The 22,543-nt window shown below is 44.4% G+C and overlaps 1 protein-coding gene across 3 annotated transcripts in view; it reads left to right on the forward strand.

Annotated features, from left to right (window-relative positions):
* The first annotated feature begins 1,070 nt into the window (after window positions 1-1,070).
* Window positions 1,071-22,543, forward strand: part of LOC116354436 (low-density lipoprotein receptor-related protein 1-like) — a 224,550-nt gene continuing 203,077 nt past the window's right edge. For all 3 annotated transcript variants that reach the window (XM_031794590.1, XM_031794591.1, XM_031794592.1), the window contains exon 1: window positions 1,071-1,646. In XM_031794590.1, the coding sequence (XP_031650450.1) occupies window positions 1,550-1,646 (97 nt within the window). In that variant the 5' untranslated portion in view covers window positions 1,071-1,549. The remainder of the gene's footprint in view (window positions 1,647-22,543) is intronic.

Raw genomic sequence — 22,543 nt, forward strand, 5'->3', positions numbered from 1 at the left:
CTGAGGGGTCACAGATAGTTTCATTGTCTTACTGCTCCAGATGAAAAACATCTTACTACTCCAAGCCTCTCTGTGCTACTACTGTTGAGTTATATGCCATGTCCTTCATTTACCACAAGAGGAGGTTCTCTCCTGAGAAATGCAGTGGACTGGGTTCAATTATGTATATAAACCCTCGATTACTGATGCTATATATTGGCATTTGAGAGTATGCAGAGTCCTCCATAGGAATGAATGGAATTCTATTTTATTTCAATTAAAGGACAAAATTATTTAAGTATTTTTTGTTGTAGTAGTGGGTTGTACTACATTTAATTGAAATACTATAGAATTCCATTCATTCCTATGGAGTACTGCTCCTACAGGGGAGTGCCACTACCAATATGGCCGACCGGTGGCTTCTAAACTTCTCAATGGCACAAACATTTCATCAGCAATCAAGGGTTTACATACATCATTGGTCTGAGTCAGAGAATGTTCTCTGAGCGGGATGTCATAGAAAGTCCAAAAACCTGTTTTGAATATAGCTCATCCTTCCTCTCTAGAACCCTGGCTGGGACACATCTCATGATCTCATCTGTCATCATAGTAACATAGAAGCATACTGGTATGATTCTTGGGAGCTCTACCGTGCATAACTATCAATGCTGAAGTTAAAAGTAGCTGTGTGTGCACAAAGCCAGGGAAAAGCTTCCAGTGTTGGAAGACCCAGTGTGGCATTCTTTAAAACGTTTTAAAATAAGGGCGTTAAATAAGTTCTGTGTTATGTACAGTAGGCCAATGTGTTATAATATTTCGGACCTGTTCAACTCTAACGACAGACAGATTTGAGGGTGCACAGTTGTCAATCAAATTGAAACTGCAGAAAACAACTGTCCTTGTGCCAATATGGTTGGTGTATGGGCGCCAGTTTAATGCGCAGAAAAGCGTCTCCGCGCTTGCGCAAATGGAGCTTGCCGCGTAGTTTTTCGGTTTTCTGTAAGAATTTAATTGGTGACGTCATCCACTGGTTCCAGAGTGCTGTGTGTTTCGGCGCTTCACACTCACCGCCATCCACTCAACGTGTTGTAACCACCAGTAACAGAGGCGGTGGATCTCCCAAAGAAAAAGGCGCTTTTATTTTTTATTTTATGGCATGAGTTATTTTCAACACTGCTGCAGTGACGGAAATCGGAGGAGATTGTGAACTAGTGGGACATTTCTAGATGAATCTGTTCACAATATATTTTCCTTTGAAAAATAGTGTGTGGGCTTATATGGATCACGCATGCTGATACTGTATAAAACATATACATGACTGCATGAGAACAACTCGTAGGCTCACTAGGTTGTAGCAAGCCTTTCAATGTTTCTACATTTGTATCCATTGCCTACTTCTGCCAGTGAAGCTACTTTAGCTATTCTCAGTGCGTGGTTGCAGGGCGCAAAGAGAACGGACAATCGCACCGGACCATTCGGGGTGTTCGGATGAGGTGTTTGAATATATTTTTTTGATCTTAGAATTTTAGCCAACGTTATATCCAGTATTTTATATATATTTAAAAAAGCAATGACATCTGGAATTGCAAAGGTGTTGGCAATGAGGTTGTTCTTCGTGGGATTCTTGCTCAGTTTGGAGATCCTATCTCCTACAGCATCTATTGATGGTAAGTGACAGTCTAGTGTGTTGTAGCCTATTGCTTTGTGAAACTGCATGCCCACTCTTTAGCAATATAGGTCTAACATGGAATGTAGGCTATTCACCACATAGCCTACTATTGGCCCAGGACAAATGTCTCCATAACACCTATAGGCTTTAGACTCAACCAGTCTGCTAGTGATCGATATGAACAATAGGGCTGATCATATATGTGCCATGTTTGTGAGACAGACTTAGGATATAGGCTATCTTGCCTGTTCACCTTTTGTCAAATGAGCATTTAATAACCACCTGTCTGTAGCCTGGCATACCTGATTAATTTAGGGTGTTATTGACATAAAACCACTGTCAACTAAACTACAGATGTGTTGAGCTTCATATGGGTTCATGTTTTCTTAAATCAAAGGGGATTCAAAGCCATGCATGGCTACACGGACAGTGTTGTAATGCCAGCTACTCGGTTTGATTCCCATTCACAGATGAGATGTAGCCCCACGGATGATTCAAAATACTGTATGCCCTTTGTTCTTGTGCTGTTGTTGACATGCTCGTTCAATGTTGTCTTGTAAGGTTATTCAGCAGGTAGACGATACATATATCACAGCACATCCGGGAAAGGCCTGCGTGTCCCAGTTCTAGGTAGGCTAGACAGACACGGCAGTACACTTTTCCTTGGATCGATCAGTAGGCTAATACGGACCCGATCAATATGCCTATGGCGTATTTATGCTTGTGCTTCATGTCAGAATCTATATGGCTGTAGGCTAAGGATTTTTTTTTGCGGTGATCAGGTTACACCTTCGCGGGTTCACTTCAAACCAAATCCTATTGAAATATCCGTTTTCATGTTTGTTTTGAGCTGCATGCGCTTAGAATGTAAAAACAACTATGTTGCGGTTGGTCAGTTGTAATCTTTATAAATATAGGCTATTGTCGTGACTTGTCCGGACGAGCAGCTAAGTTTAGAATGTCTTGGAAACTATACATTCATCACAACATCACATACCTACTCACTTGATGACAGTCAGATAGCCCATAGAGAACTGATTTAAATAATCGAGTAATTTTCGAGTAATTGACTATAATGATCAGCTACATTCTAAAGTGCATTCTTGCAACAGTTATACTATCTCGTGCGATATTATGGCCATGCACTTTCAGAGCGAGAACATTGTAGACAATGATTTGGAACGTCTGGCAACATTGTTGCTATACAGTGTCAAATAGACCAGCATTTGTCATATAGTGTCACTGGCATAGTTCATTTGACTTAAAGGGAATGAATAGGCTGCTCTTGTATTATAGGTAACTCATACTACATTGGCTATGCATATCTAAAGCCACAACCAGATATTGGACTGAATCGTTTTTCTCATGAACATTTTGTTGTGATAGAGAGATGGACTTGACTTGTTTTGGTGTTTTAAAACCTAATGTCAATCAATAGTGCAGTACTAAGGCAGCACAACGTGCGTTACAAAATACACTCTTACTAAACAACCCACTATTGCAAAAATATCCCAAATGATTTTTAGTGATGCTCATAAATAATGTGTTGGGTTTCCAAGGCATTGAAGGCATGTTTATAAAGGTCCCTAGCAACCGATTTGAATAATACATTTGGCCTACATCCACTCATTTAGTTCTTGAAACTAGGGATACTGAAATAGCAGTAGGTTTCCTTCTATTCACCTTCATAATCCTCCATATAATCCATATTGTTCAAATGTAGACTACTCCATAGTAGAAGCTAACAAGGATGCTCTGGTATGAACATTAAAGTAAGAGACAATCCTTCAGTCAATCAGTGCAGGCTCACAATTTGGGGACTGTTGTGTTCGGGGACCAATTTGAGGACTGTGATGTTCTCTTGATAAGTGTGTGGATTGGACAATTTTCCTGTCAAAATCTAACCCGTACTTTTGGCTGCCATGGAAAATTTATGGAGTAAAAAGTACATTATTTTATTTCGGAATGTAGTGAAGATACCCCAAAAACTACTTAAGTAGGTCTTCAAAGTATTTTTTTCAGAAGTGCTTTACACCAATGACCAGCAGGAATCAATCCATCTGGAGACCCTTGTGAGTCTCCACATGAGGTTCAGGTAACATTATGTACTGCCAGACCAGTGATGGTGAAATGTTGGGAGACACTGGACAATCACAGGACAGTACAGTATCTGATCTTAGAAATACTAAACAAACATTAGCAGCAGGAATCAATCTCCGTTGATGTTTGGGTAACAGTATGTACGACCAGAGCAATGATGGGAAATGTTGGGGACAGAATCTGAGGGGGGGGGGGGTATGCTCTAGCTACGCTAGAGTTCAGGAGAGAGTTGAAGGGGGGTGAGTGAGTAAGTGGATGCTATGCTAGTCCAGGGGAGAGAGAAGGGAGGGAAGTGGGGTGAGTGAGTAAGTGAGTGGATGCTATGCTAGAGTCCAGGGCAGAGAGAAGGGAGGGAGGGAGGGGGGGGGGGTGAGTAAGTGAGTGGATGCTATGCTAGAGTCCAGGGCAGAGAGAAGGGAGGGGGGGGGTAAGTGAGTAAGTAAGTGAGTGGATGCTATGCTAGAGTCCAGAGGAGACAGGAGGAAGGGGATGAGTGTGTGAGTGAGAGAGTTATGCTGCTATGCTAGAGGCCAGGGTCAGGCACTTAAGCTGAAACACAATCCGGATCACCACTGGGCTCGGCTGGCTGGACGCAGCGTGAATTAGGGATTTAGGAAAAGAGGAGATTGAGGAAGCCAAGGTCAGAGGTCAGAGTTTAGGGCTAACCACTGTTCTGGTCTGGAGATGGTTTATTTTTAGTTGTTCTGTTCCAGGACGATCCTGGCTAGCTGGAGATGGTGTATCTTTAGTTGTTCTGTTCCAGGACGATCCTGGCTAGCTGGAGATGGTGTATCTATCTTTAGCTGCACAGTCAAACAACTCTGTTTAGATATCAAAGATGCAAATCCAGAAACATCGGACACTTGATGATCACATGTTAATGTTGTAATCGTGGCTAAAGGTTTTAGCAAATAGCAATTGTATCATGTTACATTTGATCCCGTATGTTATTAAGGGAGAGGATATACGGTAGCCTATGTGTAGTGTTCTTCTCTGTGGGTTTCTAGTTCATTTCACCACCACTAAAAACACATAGCAGTCCTCGTACTGTATGACTCATATGTTACGGAAAAAGATACAGATGGGATGCCTCCTACAGATCAACCCATCATGTGTAGGATGTACAGTATTTCTATGTCCCTTTGACATTGAGCAGACTTACATGACCACAACTAAGGTAAAGGCTCAGCTCAGCCAACTATTGGTCAGCTGTGGAGACTTGGTTCACAAGGTGAAGAGCGAGGGTAAATTCCAGAGAAGACTGTATACCCAAGCCTTTAAAGGGGCACTTCACCACTTTTTTTTTTTTAACATCATATTGCTTATCTCCAGCACCATAATAGTGGAGATGTGATTTTCTCTACACTTTTAAAACCAGCGATTTTCTCTACACTTTGATTGTCTATGTTTTGTAGTAAAAAAGATAAGAAGAAAAGGTCCTAAGGTCCCTATGATCATCCACAGTCATTTTCTTTTGATGTTTTCTGTGGGTCAGGAGGTGAAGAGAGAGGGTGAATTCCAGAGGTGCCTAGACTCTGTTTTCCTGACCCTATAATGGGCCCTGTTTCATGGCCGCTCCTCAGAACATTCATAACCAGCACTGGAAACATCTACCAGGAACATTCTAGAACATTCTGCATCCTCCACACACATTCAACAGGTCATAGATTTTTACATTACTCTCTTTAGACTCTATCTTAGCCTGGATGCCATTTTGTTTCTGCTCTCTTACCCTCTCCTTATGGAATTGTCATGTTTGACTGGACAATGACAGCAATGGAGTTGGCAAGATCACAAAGACATCTGGGACCAGGTTATGTCTACCATGGCTAGCCTATCACTAGCAATGGTCATCAAAATTGTTAAAAGGTTTTTCTAATAAAAAATCATTCTAATCAGTTGGACATTTGATGAAGATTATCCAAACGTTTTCAGTTTTTTAAATCCAGATATTGACAGAATTATAGCACATAAAACATTTTACTGGCATGGACTGGAATATGTTCTGGGATTCTACCGATGGTATTGAGGAGTATACCACATCAGTCACTGGCTTCATCAATAAGGGCATCGATGATGTCGCCCCCACAGTGACTGTACGTACATTCCAAAACCAGAAGCCATGTATTACAGGCAACATCCGTACTGAGCTAAAGGGTAGAGGTGCCACTTTCAAGGAGCAGGACTCTAACCCGGAATCTAATAAGAAATCCTGCTATGCCCTCCGACGAACCATCAAACAGGCAAAGTGTCAATACGGGATTAAGATTGAATCGTACTACACCGGCTCCGACGCTCTTCAGATGTGGCATGGCTTGCAAAGTATTATAGACTACAAAGGGAAGCACAGCTGCGAGCTGCCTAGGGACACGAGCCTACCAGACGAAATAACTTCTATGCTCGCTTCGAGGCAAGTAACACTGAAACATGCATGAGAGCATCAGCTGTTCCGGACGACGGTGTGATCACGCTCTCCGTAGCCGACGTGAGTAAGACCTTTAAACAGATCAATATTCACAAGGCTGATTACCAGGACGTGTACTCCGAGCATGCGCTGACCCACTGACAACATATCCTTGACTGAGTCTGTAATACTAACATGTTTCAAGCAGACCACCATAGTCCCTGTGCCCAATAACACTAAGGTAACCTGCCTAAATGACTACCGACCTGTAGCACTCACGTCTGTAGCCATGAAGTGCTTTGAAAGGCTGGTCATGGCTCACATCAACACCATTATCCCAGAAGCCCTAGACCCACTCCAATTTGCATACTGCCCCAACAGATCCATAGATGATGCAATCTCTATTGCACTCCACACTGCCCTTTCCTACATGGATAAAAGGAACACCTATGTGAGAATTTTATTCATTGACTACAGCTCAGCGTTCAACACCATAGTGCCCTCAAAGCTCATCACTAAGCTAAGGGCCCTGGGACTAAACACCTCCCTCTGCAACTGGATCCTGGACTTCCTGATGGGCTGCCTCCAGGTGGTAAGGGTAGGTAACAACACATTCGCTATGCTGATACTCAACACGGGGCCCCTCAGGGGTGCATGCTCAGTCCCTTCCTGTACTCTCTGTTCACCCATGACTGCATGGCCAGGCACGACTCCATCACCGTCATTAAGTTTGCCGATGACACAACATTGTTCACCGACAACGATGAGACAGCCTATAAGGGAGGAGGTCTGAGACCTGGCCGTGTGGTGCCAGGACAATAACCTCTCCCTAAATGTGATGAAGACCAAGGAGACTACAGGAGAAGGAGGACCAAGCACGCCCCCATTCTCATCGACGGGGCTGTAGTGGAGCAGGTTCAAACACACCAAGACAGTCGTGAAGAGGGCACGACAACCCGTATTCCCCCTCAGGATACTGAAAAGATTTGGGTCCTCTTATCCTCAAAAAGTTCTACAGCTGCACCATGGAGAGCATCCTGACCGGTTGCATCACTGCCTGGACCGGCAACTGCTCGACCTCCGACCGCAAGGCACTGCAGAGGGTAGTGCGTACGGCCCAGTACATCACTGGGGCCAAGCTTCCTGCCATCCAGGACCTCTCTTCCAGGCGGGGCCAGAGGAAGGCTCTAAAAATTGTCAACGACTCCAACCACCCTAGTCATAGACTGTTCTCTCTGCTACCGCACGGCAAGCGGTACCGGAGCACTAAGTCTAGGTCCAAGAGACTTCTTAACAGCTTCTACCCCCAAGCCATAAGACTCCTGAACAGCTAATCAAATGTCTACCCAGACTGTTTGCATCCCCCCCCCCTCTTTTATGCTGCTGCTACTCTCTGTTTATTATCTATGTATGGTCACTTTAACTCTGCCTACATGTACATATTACCTCAATTAACTCGACTAACCGGTACCCCCTCACATTGACTCTGTACCGGTACCCCGTTTATATCGCCTCGCTATTGTTATTTTACTGCTGCTCTTCAATTATTTTTTACTTTTATGTGTTCTTAACTGACTTGCCTAGTTAAATAAAGGTGTAAAAAAAATGTAATCGGCAAATCGGTGTCCAAAAATACCGATTACCGATTGTTATGAAAACTTGAAATTGGCCCTAATTAATCGGCCATTCTGATTAATCGGTCAACCTCTACACGTAATATCTAACAATTTCCACAGCAAAACCTAATACACACAATCTAGTAAAGGAATGGGATAAAAATATATAAGTATAAAATATATGGATCAGCAGTGACAGAGCGGCTAATATGCAATAGATAGGAAGAATAGATAGTGAAGGATACATTATATACATATGAGATGAGTATTGTGAGATATGTAAACATTATTAAAGTGACTAGTGTTCCATTTATTAAAGTTGCATTAATAAAGTGACTGGTGTTCCATTTCTTAAAGTGTACAATGTTATCAAGTCTGTAGGTAAGCAGCCGCCTCTCTGTGCTAGTGGTGGCTGTTTAACAATCTGATGGCATTGAGATAGAAGCTGTTTTTCAATCTCTCTGTCCCAGCTCTGATGCACCTGCACTGACCTCGCCTTCTGAATGGAAGTGGGGTGAACAGGCAGTGGCTCGGGTGGTTATTGTCCTTGATTATATTTTCTGCCTTCCTGTGATATCGGGTGTTGTAGGTGTCCTGGAGGGCAGGTAGGTTGCCCCCGGTGATGCGTTGTGCAGACCGCACCACCCTCTGGAGAGACCTGCGGTTGTGGGCGGAGCAGTTGCTGTACCAGGCGGTGATACAGCACAACAGGATGCTCTCAATTGTGCACCTCTAAAAGTTAGTAAGGGTTTTTGGTGACAAGCCACATTTTTTCAGCCTCGCTGTTGCGCCTTCTTCACCACACTGTCTGTTTGCATGGACAATTTCAGTTTGTCGGTGATATGTACACAGAGGAACTTAAAACTTTCCACCTTCTCCACTGCTGTCCTGTCGATGTGGATAGGGGGGTGCTCCCTTTGGTGCTTCCTGAAGTCCATGATCATCTCTTTTGTTTTGCTGACATTGAGTGAGAGGTTATTTTCCTGACACCACATTTCGACCTGTAGGCTGTCTTGTCGTTGTTGGTAATCAAGTCTACCACTGTAGTGTCGTCTGCAAACTTGATGATTTAGTTGGAGGCGTGCATGGCCAAACAATCGTAGGTGAACAGGGAGTACAGGAGAGGGCTGAGAACGCACCCTTTTGGGGCCCCAGTATTGAGGATCAGCGAAGTGGAGATGTTGTTTCCTACCTTCACCACCTGGGGGCGGCCCGTCAAGAAGTCCAGGACCCAGTTTCACAGGGCGGGGTTGAGACCCAGGGTCTCAAGCTTAATGATGAGTTTTGGAGGGTACCATGGTGTGGAATGCTGAGCTGTAGTCAATGAACAGCATTCTTACATAGGCATTCCTCTTGTCCAGATGGGATAGGGCAGTGTGCAGTGTGATGGCGATTGCGTCATCTGTGGACCTATTGGGCCAGTAAGCAAGTTCGAGTGGGTCTAGCTTATCAGGTAGGGTGGAGGTGATATGATCCTCTAAAAGCACTTCATGATGACAGAAGTGAGTGCTACGCGGCGATAGTCATTTAGTTCAGTTACCTTAGCTTTTTTGGGAACAGGAACAATGGTGGCCATCTCGAATCATGTGGGGACAACAGACTGGGATAGGGATTGATTGAATATGTCCGTAAACACACCAGTCAATTGGTCTGCGGCTAGGGATGCCGTCTGGGCCGGCAGCCTTGCGAGGCTTAACACATTTAAATGTTTTACTCACGTTGGCCACAGAAAAGAAGAGCCCACAGTCTTTGGTAGCGGGCCGCGTCGGTGGCACTGTATTGTCCTCAATGCACGCAAAGAAATGGTTTCATTTGTCTGGAAGCAAGACGTCGATGTCCGCGACGGAGCTGGTTTTCTTTTTGTAATCCGTGATTGTCTGTAGACCTTGCCACATACGTGTTTGAGCCATTGAATTGCGATATAATTTTGTAATGATATCAAGTATTTACAAAATATTTTGTGTTAAAAGAAAGACAATTATATGTGCCTCATTTGCATCAATACACCCATCAAGCTAAAGTTATCTTTCTTCTCTTTCTTGTGATGCATTAAATCCCAGATGACGCTTTAGCAGTCTTATAGATGCCGCGGAAAGACAATGTATTCCACTGAGCCCATTTCCGCCATTAAAGGAGTGTTTGACAGGTCATTACTAACATTTCCTTGGTGGTAACGTTAAAGGGAAAAACCAGAAGACACAAGCAAGAGTATGAAGGAGTCACAAGTGTAAAATGAAAGCAATCAATCCAGCGAGATTTAAGTGACAAGTCGATTTTGCACCCATCAAACACAGGAAATAGATGTCTGAAAGAAAACAGATCCTCAGGTGGGAGGGACATGTGCACTGATACAGTCACATAGGAATGGCCATTGATTGTGATGCTGCCTGGCATGCAGCAGCTGCCAACTGAAGCATTTAGTTAGTCAGCTTTTACACTCTCTCAGGTGGCACACCAAGTTCTCTGCAATAATTTTCTCTGTTGTGAGATTTGAGAAAAAGTGATGTATAATTCCAACTTATGTATGTGAAGTGTAGGGAAGTGGAGCTGTGCCCTTTGGAACTAACATGCAAACAGGTCTCCATGTTTTCACAATAGCTTGTAATAAAGAGCTTACGGCGGTGGGTGTTAACTAATGCTTCCTTTCAGGAGACAATGCAGCTTGAACATTAACAGAACTATTAGTGAAATAATAATGCGGAGACAGCCTTGACAATAACTTTATAAAATCCTTTCCTGTATAGCATTGTAGATTCAGCCTGAGCTGAGACTGGAGGCTAGAGGCAGGGTGTTTCCCAAGTGGCACTGCCATAATGCACTACTATCTCCCCGTACGAAAGCTTGAGGCTCACAGAGGAGTGTTTGTTGATGGTGAGTAGAAGGGGTGTGTTCTAATTGGTGTTTTCTGGTAGCAGCTACACAACTGTTTACTCTATTTAGCTCCTATAAGACCTGGAAGGGACCAGATGGGTTTATTGAACAGAATGGGGGTAACAACTGTGTGAGTGTTGATGTGGAAGGGAAGGATAGAAGATGTCTTGGATATCTCTTTAGGTTATAGAAAATAGGCTTTGTCTCTCTTTTTCTTTCTGCCTCACTGTTTTGGTTGTCAGTTGTGGTATGCTTCATCATTGCCTAAACCACAAATAGCAACATTCTCAGCCAGTTCTTTTTAAATTGACGCATACTTGATTTGAGTTCCCAGAAAAAAACGCTAGAGCTAGACAACAAGTATACAACCCAATGCTTCCTAATTCGGATAAATGAAATGCTTATCTGTCTTTTCCATGCATTTTACACAAGGAGTAAGCATAACTGGTTGTAACGTTTGCCTGACATTCGACACAAACGTGTGAATCCTGGCTTTGTGACTGAACATTGTCTTGTAGTTTTACTATCTCTGATGGAGAACTTTGCACCTAGTGCAGGAGCTGGTTCTGGAGCTGGCCCGGGGGGTTCGGTGAGGCAGACAGGCCGCTGGACCATGTTGATCTCTGGTGACGTTACTCTGAGCACTCTTCCAGTCTTCCAGTTTTGCAGTCTTAGTTCCACCTCCAGAAACACCTAGGCTGTTCCAAGGCTGGGTGTGTGTGTGTGTGTGTGTGTTTGCGCTCAATTGGAGAATCAATTTAACAGGAGGCCCCAAGTTCCTCCACTCTGCTGCCTGCTTTCACACCTGGACAGATGAGGAGAGAGGTAGCTGATGTGACTGCTGCCATGTGTCAAACCTGTCTGCTTTTGTTAGTCACAGCTGTTGAACTCAGATTCATGATGTGTCCAAAATGGCCCCCCATCCCCTATCTAATGCACTACTTTTGACCCTGACCAGAGCCCTATGGGGAATATGGGTCCATTCAGGACTTAACCACTCTGTGATAAGAGGCTTGGCTGGCTATGCATGTGGCACACATTAGGATCAAAATAAATCACTATCCCAGTACTGAGCTCTTTGATGAGGAGGTGGTGGGCAATGTAGACTTCACAGAGGTGATTTCTGCCTTTTAAAAGCTTTTTGTTTAGATATCCTTGACTGGGCATGCATGAGCAGCTACACTTTGTCAGACAACTTTGTCAGTGACAACTTGATCACTTTTTCATCTTTACAAAGCAAGTCTTTGTATTTAACCAAGGGAAAGAAGAATATCCATTTAAATGTAGGTTGCAGCCCATTTATACATTGTTTATTGTTCATTCCTGGCTATTATTGAGCCAGACACACTCACTCCTCTCAACCTACACCACTTTAATGTGATTCTGAGTGGTTTGGGCTAGCAGAGATCCAGAGAGATCCCTACACATTAAACAATATAAACCTTGAATACAAAGAGAATCCTTTAAACTGAAATAAGTTCTCTTGTTTTTTTAAACATACACTACTGTTCAAAAGTGTCACGCCCTGATCATAGAGAGCCCTTGGTTCTCTATGGTATTGTAGGTCAGGGCGTGACTAGGGGGGTGTTCTAGTTTTCCTATTTCTATGTTGGTGTGCTTGGTATGGTTCCTAATTAGAGGCAGCTGATTATCGTTGTCTCTAATTGGGGATCATATTTAAATTCTCCATTGTTCCCACCTGGGTTGTGGGATATTGTTTGTGTATGTGCTTGTAGCACCACTGAGGTTACGTTTCGTTGCTTGTTTATTGGTTTTGAGAAGTTTCACTGCAAATAAAGATGTGGAACTCAACCCACGCTGCGCCTTGGTCCCGTCCTTATTACGAACGTGACAAAAAGTTTGGAGCCACATAGAAATGTCCTTGTTTTTGAAAGAAAAGCGCATTTTTTGTCCATTAAAATAACATCAAAAACAAGGACATTTCTATGTGACCCCAAACTTTTGAACGGTAGTGTATTTCTAAACATTTGCTATATAATTCCTCCCACAGTCTTTGTTTGCTGATTTGGTTTCAGAAGGAATAAGTAAGCCATGCAGCGAGGCTTTTGTTTATGGCTTTTGTAGAGCTGCAATGAATGAATGCCTCAGTTCCATTTATGTGGTCTAGAGTTGGTTCTGTTTTCATAACAGCTGAATCTTGGTTGGCTTTTCCCCCTGTGGAAGGCAGTGTAGTGAAGTGTAGCCTGCTGTGCTGTGTTACGTATGCAGGGGCTGCTGGAGAGAGTGAGTTGACAGCAACTCGTAATCGTTATAGGCTCCTCTCTGTATGTCTATCAATTTCCTTATCTCTTTCTATTTCTCTCCCTCCCCCTCTCTCCCCCCAGCTGTTGTTTGTATGCATGTTCAACTACTTTAAAAAATGACTGCTGTTAGGCATTAGAATGAGCTTGAATGAACCATGGATATTGTCTGGGGGCAGTAAACTGGTTAATTCTGCTAGCTAGTTAGCTGCAGTCAGGTACTGCATGGCCAGAGGTTTCTCAGCTTCTTTAGCACAAAGCTAAGGGGCCGTTCCTGTTGGATGGGCACTGCACAGAGCCTCCATTGAATAAGTTGGGACCGAGGGTTGGGCAGTGTGTGTGCGTGTGCGTGCGTGCTTGTGTGTCTGCTTGTCACAGAGTGTGGATATAAGTCTTAGTATGTACGGTGTGTTGCAGTGAGTGTCTTTGAGTCCAATTTTCCCTAAATATTTTCACCCTTCTTGGTAACACTTTACATTAAGTTGCTCTTATACCTGTGTAGTAACACTATTATTAACCAAATGATTATATAGTTAGTGTATAGTAGAATAACAACTAAAAGTGTTACATGACATCCGATTGAACAAGAAAAACATAAAGCATTGGACAAGTGTTCTGACAAAACACTTCCTGTTGTAGAACCTCTTCCTTGCATCTTGTTTTTGCTCTCACAGTCAGTGCTACTAAATAATACCCAGGGATAACATCTAGCTTCTCTGACCTCTTTCTCTCCTTCTCTCGCTCCTCTCTCCTGCTCCTTGTTTGGTTTTGATTGTTACTTTCAAAGCGAACAATTCTTGTTTTGAAATATTTCTTCTTAACTGAGCAACAGAGAAATGACTTCAAACTGGACAACAGAGGTCTAGTTACATACCAGTGGTTGGTTTAGTCTGTGTTTGGAACTCTGTAGAACTGCATGGAACTCTGTAGAACTGCATGGAACTCTGTAGAACTGCATGGAACTCTGTGGAACTGCATGGAACTCTGTAGAACTGCATGAAACTCTGTAGAACTGCATGGAACTCTGTAGAACTGCATGGAACTCTGTAGAACTGCATGAAACTCTGTAGAACTGCATGGAACTCTGTAGAACTGCATGGAACTCTGTAGAACTGCATGAAACTCTGTAGAACTGCATGGAACTCTGTAGAGTGGCATGGAACTCTGTGGAACTGCATGGAACTCTGTAGAACTGCATGGAACTCTGTAGAACTGCATGGAACTCTGTAGAACTGCATGGAACTCTGTGGCACTGCATGGAACTCTGTAGAAGTTCAAAATTCCATATAATGGAGAAAGCGGGAAGGAGAGAAGTGATATGTGGGAAACTGCTGTCTTTCTCTCCCGCAGAGCCCTCCCCCTCTCTGTCATCCCTACACACACACACACACACACACACACCATACACACCATACACACACACCACACACACACACACACACACACACACACACACACACACACACACACACACACACACACACACACACACACACACACACACACACACACACACACACACACACACACACACACACACACACACACACACACACACACACCATACACACACACACACACACACACCATACACACACACACACACACACCACACACACACACACACACACAAACACTCCAAGAACGCAGAGTACTCTGACTCCGTTCATTTCAGATTCCCATTTGGACTCTTATCTTGTAATACTGTGTAATAGAATCCAATCACTATCGCCAGGCCTGGGAAATGACCCACTGGGAAATAGGAAGGTTAACATGCTCCACTTTGGTGAGCTCAGTGATAGAACATGTGGAAGTGTTTCTAGCATTTTAGTGTGCTCACTTAGTAAACATTTGCGCTGTCTCTCTTAAGGCTGTGTTCTAGTTAGGGGACAATTGCAACCTTTCCTTGGCATGATGGAACACTTTTGACTGATTTTGATTAATTGAAATCAATTAACTGGGTCGTAATCTATGGATTTCACTTGACTGGGCAGAGGTGCAGCCATGGGTGGGCCTGGTGGGCCTGGGAGGGCATATGTCCACCCACTTGGGAGCCAGGCCCAGCAAATCAGAATGAGTTTTCTTCCCACAAAAGGGCTTTATTACAGACAGAAACACTCCTCAGTTTCATCCGCTGTCCTGGAGGCTGGTCTGCAGGTGAAGAAGCTGGATGTGGAGGTCCTGGGCTGGCGTGGTTACACGTGGTCTGAGGTTGTGAGGATGGTTGGACTTACTGCCAAATTCTCAAAAAACCATGTTGGAGGCAGCTTATGGTAGAGAAATTAACATTCAATTCACTGGCAACAGCTCTAGTGGACATTCATGCAGTCAGCATGCCAATTAATCGCTCCCACAAAACTTGAGACATCTGTGGCATTGTGTTATGTAACAAAACTGCACATTTCAGAGTGGCCTTTTATTGTACCCAGCACAAGGTGCACCTATGTAATGACCATGCTGTTTAATCAGCTTCTCGATATGCTACACCTGTCAGGTGGATGGATTATCTTGTCAAAGGAGAAATGCTCACTAACAGAGATGTAAACACATTTCTGCACAAAATTTGAGAGAAATAAGCTTTTTGTACATACAGAACATTTCTGAGATCTTTTATTTCAGCTCATGAAACATGGGACCAGCACTGCACATGTTGCGGTTATATTTTTGTTCAGTATATGCACCTTATTTACATAAGTATTCAGACCCTTTGCTATGAGACTCGGTGAGCTCAGGTGCATCCTGTTTCCATTGATCGTCCTTGAGATATTTCTACAACTTGGAGTCCACCTGTGGTAAATTCAATTGATTGGACATGATTTGGAAAGGCGCACACCTGTCTATATAAGGTCCCACAGTTGACAGTGCATGTCAGAGCAAAAACCAAGCCATGAGGTCGAAGCAATTGACTGTAGACTTCTGAGACAGGATTGTGTCGATGCGCAGATCTGGGGAAGGGTACCAAAAACTGTCTACAGCATTGAAGGTCCCCAAGAACATTGTTTCCTCCATCGTTCTTAAATGGAAGAAAGATTGCAAACTAGAAGACCATGTCTATCAGGACCATCTTGTTCTGCCTCAGAGAGATAGATAAATAGTTCTATAGTGCATAGCAGAAATCATTCATTTATGGGCTGCCATACAGATATTCGATCTACTGCACAGTGGAAGTTCTACCCTCCACTGATAACAAACATGTTAGCCCCTTAGCAAACCCCTAACCACCGTTATTCTGACAAATTCCAAATCTCCACGCTCCTCTTCTTTTGAAGCATGTATCTTCTCTGAGAGAGAGAGAGAGAGAGAGAGAGAGAGAGAGAGAGAGAGAGAGAGAGAGAGAGAGAGAGAGAGAGAGAGAGAGAGAGAGAGAGAGAGAGAGAGAGAGAGAGAGAGAGAGAGAGAGAGAGAGAGAGAGAGAGAGAGAGAGAGAGAGAGAGAGAGAGAGAGAGAGAGAGAGAGAGAGAGAGAGAGAGAGAGAGAGAGAGAGAGAGAGAGAGAGAGAGAGAGAGAGAGAGAGAGAGAGAGAGAGAGAGAGAGAGAGAGAGAGAGAGAGAGAGAGAGAGAGAGAGAGAGAGAGAGAGAGAGAGAGAGAGAGAGAGAGAGAGAGAGAGAGAGAGAGAGAGAGAGAGAGACTCCTGCCCACCCCCGCAAAGAGGACCACACATACGCCCAGGTAGTGAGCGGGCAAACAGTCCCAACTCTCACACTCGCCCAAGCCAATGGCATGTACCAGATGCTCAGCAGGCTCTGCTCACACTTACTGGCCTGAGGCTAAACCACGACCAACAACATTGGACACTCTATGGAACAAAAGCCTTCACTATATTATCCTGGAATATCCAAGGCCTGAGGTCATCTGCCTTTGGCCTAAAGAGCAGAAACCCGGACTTCACCAAAGAAATCGGTAATACAGACATTGTCATCCTGCAAGAAACCTGGTATAGAGGAGATGGACCCACTGGTTGCCCTCTAGGTTACAGAGAGCTGGTAGTCCCATCCACCAAACTACCAGGTGTGAAACAGGGAAGGGACTCAGGGGGTATGCTAATTTGGTATAGAGCAGACCTAACTCACTCCATTAAATTAATCAAAACAGGAACATTCTACATTTGGCTAGAAATTCAAAAAGAAATTATCCTAACAGAGAAAAATGTCCTCCTGTGTGCTACCTATATCCCCCCACTAGAATCCCCATATTTTAATGAAGACAGCTTCTCCATCCTGGAGGGGGAAATCAATCATTTCCAGGCCCAGGGACATGTACTAGTCTGTGGCGACCTAAATGCCAGAACCGGACAAGAACCTGACACCCTCAGCACACAGGGGGACAAACACCTGCCTGGAGGTGACAGCATTCCCTCCCCCATATGCCCCCCTAGGCACAACTATGACAACATAACCAACAAAAACGGGTCACAACTCCTGCAGCTCTGTCGCACGCTGGGTATGTACATAGTCAACGGTAGGCTTCGAGGGGACTCCTATGGTAGGTACACCTATAGCTCATCTCTTGGCAGTAGTACTGTAGACTACTTTATCACTGACCTCAACCCAGAGTCTCTCAGAGCGTTCACAGTCAGCCCACTGACACCCCTATCAGACCACAGCAAAATCACAGTCTACTTAAACAGAGCAATACTCAATCATGAGGCATCAAAGCCAAAGGAACTGAGTAACATTAAGAAATGCTATAGATGGAAGGAATGCAGTTTGGAAACCTACCAAAAAACAATTAGGCAACAACAAATTCAATCCCTCTTAGACAATTTCCTGGGTAAAACGTTCCACTGTAATAGTGAAGGTGTAAACTTGGCAGTAGAAAATCTTAACAGTATATTTGACCTCTCAGCTTCCCTATCAAATCTAAAAATCTCAAATAGAAAACCGAAGAAAATTAACAATAATGACAAATGGTTTGATGAAGAATGCAAAAATCTAAGAAAGAAATTGAGAAACCTGTCCAACCAAAAACATAGAGACCCGGAAAACCTGAGTCTACGCCTTCACTATGGTGAATCACTAAAACAATACAGAAATACACTACGGAAAAAGAAGGAACAGCATGTCAGAAATCAGCTCAATGCAATTGAAGAATCCATAGACTCTAACCACTTCTGGGAAAATTGGAAAACACTAAACAAACAACAACACGAAGAATTATCTATCCAAAATGGAGATGTATGGGTAAACCACTTCTCCAATCTTTTTGGCTCTATAACAAAGAATAAAGAGCAAAAACATATACATGATCAAACACAGATCTTAGAATCAACTATTAAAGACTACCAGAACCCACTGGATTCTCCAATTACATTGAAAGAGTTACAGGACAAAATAAAAACCCTCCAACCCAAAAAGGCCTGTGGTGTTGATGGTATCCTCAATTAAATGATCAAATATACAGACAACAAATTCCAATTGGCTATACTAAAACTCTTTAACATCATACTTAGCTCTGGCATCTTCCCCAATATTTGGAACCAAGGACTGATCACCCCAATCCACAAAAGTGGAGACAAATTTGACCCCAATAACTACCGTGGAATATGTGTCAACAGTAACCTTGGGAAAATCCTCTGCATTATTATTAACAGCAGACTCGTACATTTCCTCAATGAAAACAATGTACTGAGCAAATGTCAAATTGGCTTTTTACCAAATTACCGTACAACAGACCATGTATTCACCCTGCACACCCTAATTGACAATCAAACAAACCAAAACAAAGGCAAAGTCTTCTCATGCTTTGTTGATTTCAAAAAAGCCTTCGACTCAATCTGGCATGAGGGTCTGCTATACAAACTGATGGAAAGTGGTGTTGGGGGTAAAACATACGACATTATAAAATCCATGTACACAAACAACAAGTGTGCGGTTAAAATTGGCAAAAAACACACACATTTCTTCACACAGGGTCGTGGGGTTAGGAGACAGGGGGAGGGAGACAGATCTGGAGGGATAGAGGGATGGAGGGAGACAGATAGGGAGGGATAGAGGGAGACAGATAGGGAGGGATAGAGGGAGACAGATAGGAGGGATAGAGGTGTGGGGGGATGGAGGGAGACAGATGGGGAGGGAAAGAGGGGTAGAGTGATGGAGGGAGGGAGACAGAGAGAGGGATGGAGGGAGACAGATAGGGAGGGATAGAGGGGTGGAGGGAGATAGATAGGGAGGGATAGAGGGTTGGGGGGATGGAGGGAGACAGATAGGGAGGGATAGAGGATTGGGGGGATGGAGGGATGGAGGGAGATAGATAGGGAGGGATAGAGGGTTGGGGGATGGAGGGAGACAGATAGGGAGGGATGGAGGGAGATAGATAGGGAGGGATAGAGGGAGATAGATAGGGAGGGATAGAGGGTTGGGGGGATGGAGGGATGGAGGGAGATAGATAGGGAGGGATAGAGGGTTGGGGGATGGAGGGAGACAGATAGGGAGGGATGGAGGTAGATAGATAGGGAGGGAGTGAAAGTGTTTTCATGTGTGAGTAGGAAAGTGGGTCAGTAATGGGGTGTCCCTGCTGGGCTTGGTGTCTGGAGACCTATGTCATTTGGCTGCCTACTCTGCTGGTTAAACAGTGGATGACATACTGTACCGAACTGCCACACTACAGTCTATACTCTGCTGTGGTCTCTTTCTGCTATGCTGTCTCGAGGTCGTTTATGCTCTCTCTTTCTCTCTCTATATCAGTAGTCTTGTTCTCTCGCTCTTTATCCCGACACACACACACACACACACACACACACACACACACACACACACACACACACACACACACACACACACACACACACACACACACACACACACACACACACACACACACACACACACACACACACACACACACACACACACACACAAACAGTGATGTGATCGATGAAGCTGACTGTGGTTTTGTCTCATCCTGCCCTCTGCCACCTCATTGACATTCACCAGCAGAGTGTGAAGAGCAGAGCTCTTATCTGTGATGAATTGATAATTACCTCAGATGTGCCTTATGCTTATTTGTAAATACAGCACTGACAAACCATAACATCAATTAATAGTAAGGCCACATTAACATAACATTGTATCTTGCAGTCCTACTCATAAAGTATCTCAGAGTTGGATGCTGATGTAGGATCAGTTTAGCCTTTTAGATTATAATGAATAAGATTATATGGACAGCATGGAGTTGATCCTAGATCAGCACTCTTACAGGACAGAGCACTTCCTCCTGACTGTCTAGTCACACAGATACTGGCATACAGTAGACTCCTGTAACCTACTCAGACAGATATGTGAAAAGCCTTCCACTGCTCAGGTATTTAATGGACAAGCATTACAGTGGGGCCAGGCTGACTGAGAGTATTCTTCAGCTTCTAGTGTGTACTGAGAGGGGGTGGTTGAGAGAGAGGGAGAGGAGAGAGTTGAGGGGGTGAGAGGGAGAGGGGGGAGATTTGAGGGAGGGAGAGGGGAAGAGTTGGGGGAGTGTTGACAGACATAGAGGAGGAGAGTTGGAGAGTTGAGGGAGAGAGAGAGAGTTGATGGGAGAGCAGGAGAGTTGGGGGAGAGAGGGATAGGTGGAGAGGAGAGGGAGGGAAAGAGAGTTGATGGGAGAGCAGGAGAGTTGGGGGAGAGAGGGATAGGTGGAGAGGAGAGGGAGGGAGAGAGGCTGTGCTTTTATATTTGAGGCTTCTCTACAGTACTCTACTCTCTTTCTCTCTGTCTCTCTCTCTGTGGTCACCAGAATATTCTGCAACTTCATCAAAGGTTGACATGAATAGCCTTTCTGATGTCACTGAAGGAAACCCCCACATAATAGATTTGAATAGTGGTTTAAAAAAGGCTTCAGTGCTGTTATCAGTAGAGCTGGGACGATACCAGCATCACAATATGTTTTCCACAGCAAAAATGTAAACATGAAGCAGACTTACTCTTTGGTCCTTTAAAAGCCTGCTGTATGTAAAATATTGTGTGCTTTCGCTTGGAAAATACATAAATGTGACACTGGATGACAACATAATGATATTTGTTTCCAACATTAAGGATCTTTTCCTAAAGAAGTTAAATCCGCTTCATGTTTTGTTTCCTTGCAACGATACTTATGTGTATTGCGATACTGGTATCATCCTGGCCCTAGTTATCAGTAGAATGGGGCTGTTGGACGTTGAATGGGGCTGTTGGATGTTGAATGGGGCTGTTGGGTGTTGAAGGGGAGTGTTGGATGTTGAATGGGGCTGTTGGGTGTTGAATTGGAGTGTTGGATGTTGAAGGGGGCTGTTGGACGTTGAATGGGGCTGTTGGATGTTGAAGGGGTGTGTTGGATGTTGAATGGGGCTGTTGGACGTTGAATGGGGCTGTTGGATGTTGAAGGGGTGTGTTGGATGTTGAAGGGGGCTGTTGGACGTTGAATGGGGCTGTTGGATGTTGAAGGGGGCTGTTGGACGTTGAATGGGGCTGTTGGATGTTGAATGGGGCTGTTGGGTGTTGAATTGGAGTGTTGGATGTTGAAGGGGAGTGTTGGATGTTGAATGGGGCTGTTGGGTGTTGAAGGGGGCTGTTGGATGTTGAAGGGGGCTGTTGGACGTTGAATGGGGCTGTTGGATGTTGAATGGGGCTGTTGGGTGTTGAAGGGGAGTGTTGGATGTTGAATGGGGCTGTTGGGTGTTGAAGGGGATTGTTGGATGTTGAATGGGGCTGTTGGGTGTTGAAGGGGAGTGTTGGATGTTGAAGGGGGCTGTTTAATGTTGAATGGGGCTGTTGGGTGTTGAATGGGGCTGTTGGGTGTTGAATGGAGCTGTTGGGTGTTGAATGGGGCTGTTGGGTGTTGAATGGGGCTGTTGGATGTTGAAGGGGAGTGTTGGATGTTGAAGGGGGCTGTTGGGTGTTGAAGGGGAGTGTTGGATGTTGAAGGGGGCTGTTGGATGTTGAATGGGGCTGTTGGGTGTTGAAGGGGAGTGTTGGATGTTGAAGGGGAGTGTTGGATGTTGAAGGGGAGTGTTGGATGTTGAAGGGGGCTGTTGGGTGTTGAAGGGGAGTGTTGGATGTTGAAGGGGGCTGTTGGATGTTGAATGGGTCTGTTGGGTGTTGAAGGGGTGTGTTGGATGTTGAAGGGGGCTGTTGGATGTTGAAGGGGGCTGTTGGGTGTTGAAGGGCAGTGTTGGATGTTGAAGGGGGCTGTTGGATGTTGAATGGGGCTGTTGGGTGTTGAATGGGGCTGTTGGGTGTTGAAGGGGGCTGTTGGACGTTGAATGGGGCTGTTGGATGTTGCATGGGGCTGTTGGGTGTTGAAGGGGAGTGTTGGATGTTGAAGGGGGCTGTTGGATGTTGAATGGGGCTGTTGGGTGTTGAAGGGGAGTGTTGGATGTTGAAGGGGGCTGTTGGATGTTGAATGGGGCTGTTGGGTGTTGAAGGGGCCTGTTGGGTCATACAGCTCAGGAGAAGTTCTCCTCCTACAACGCCTGCCTATACAATTAGGCCTATAGAGATATTGATATTTTTGTCTGATAACCACTACATTGTCTTATGGGAAGAATATATGGAAGTGGGGAGAATGTTTTGTTAAGACAGTGGTAAAACGGTTCCTTAAATTATAGGTTACAAAGGTTGTATAAGTAGTTTATAAGTCGATAGTAAACATTGCAGCAACATCAGCAAGCATCAA

This window comes from Oncorhynchus kisutch, linkage group LG17 (genome assembly GCF_002021735.2).
Source record: "Oncorhynchus kisutch isolate 150728-3 linkage group LG17, Okis_V2, whole genome shotgun sequence".
NCBI classification, from domain to species: domain Eukaryota; kingdom Metazoa; phylum Chordata; class Actinopteri; order Salmoniformes; family Salmonidae; genus Oncorhynchus; species Oncorhynchus kisutch.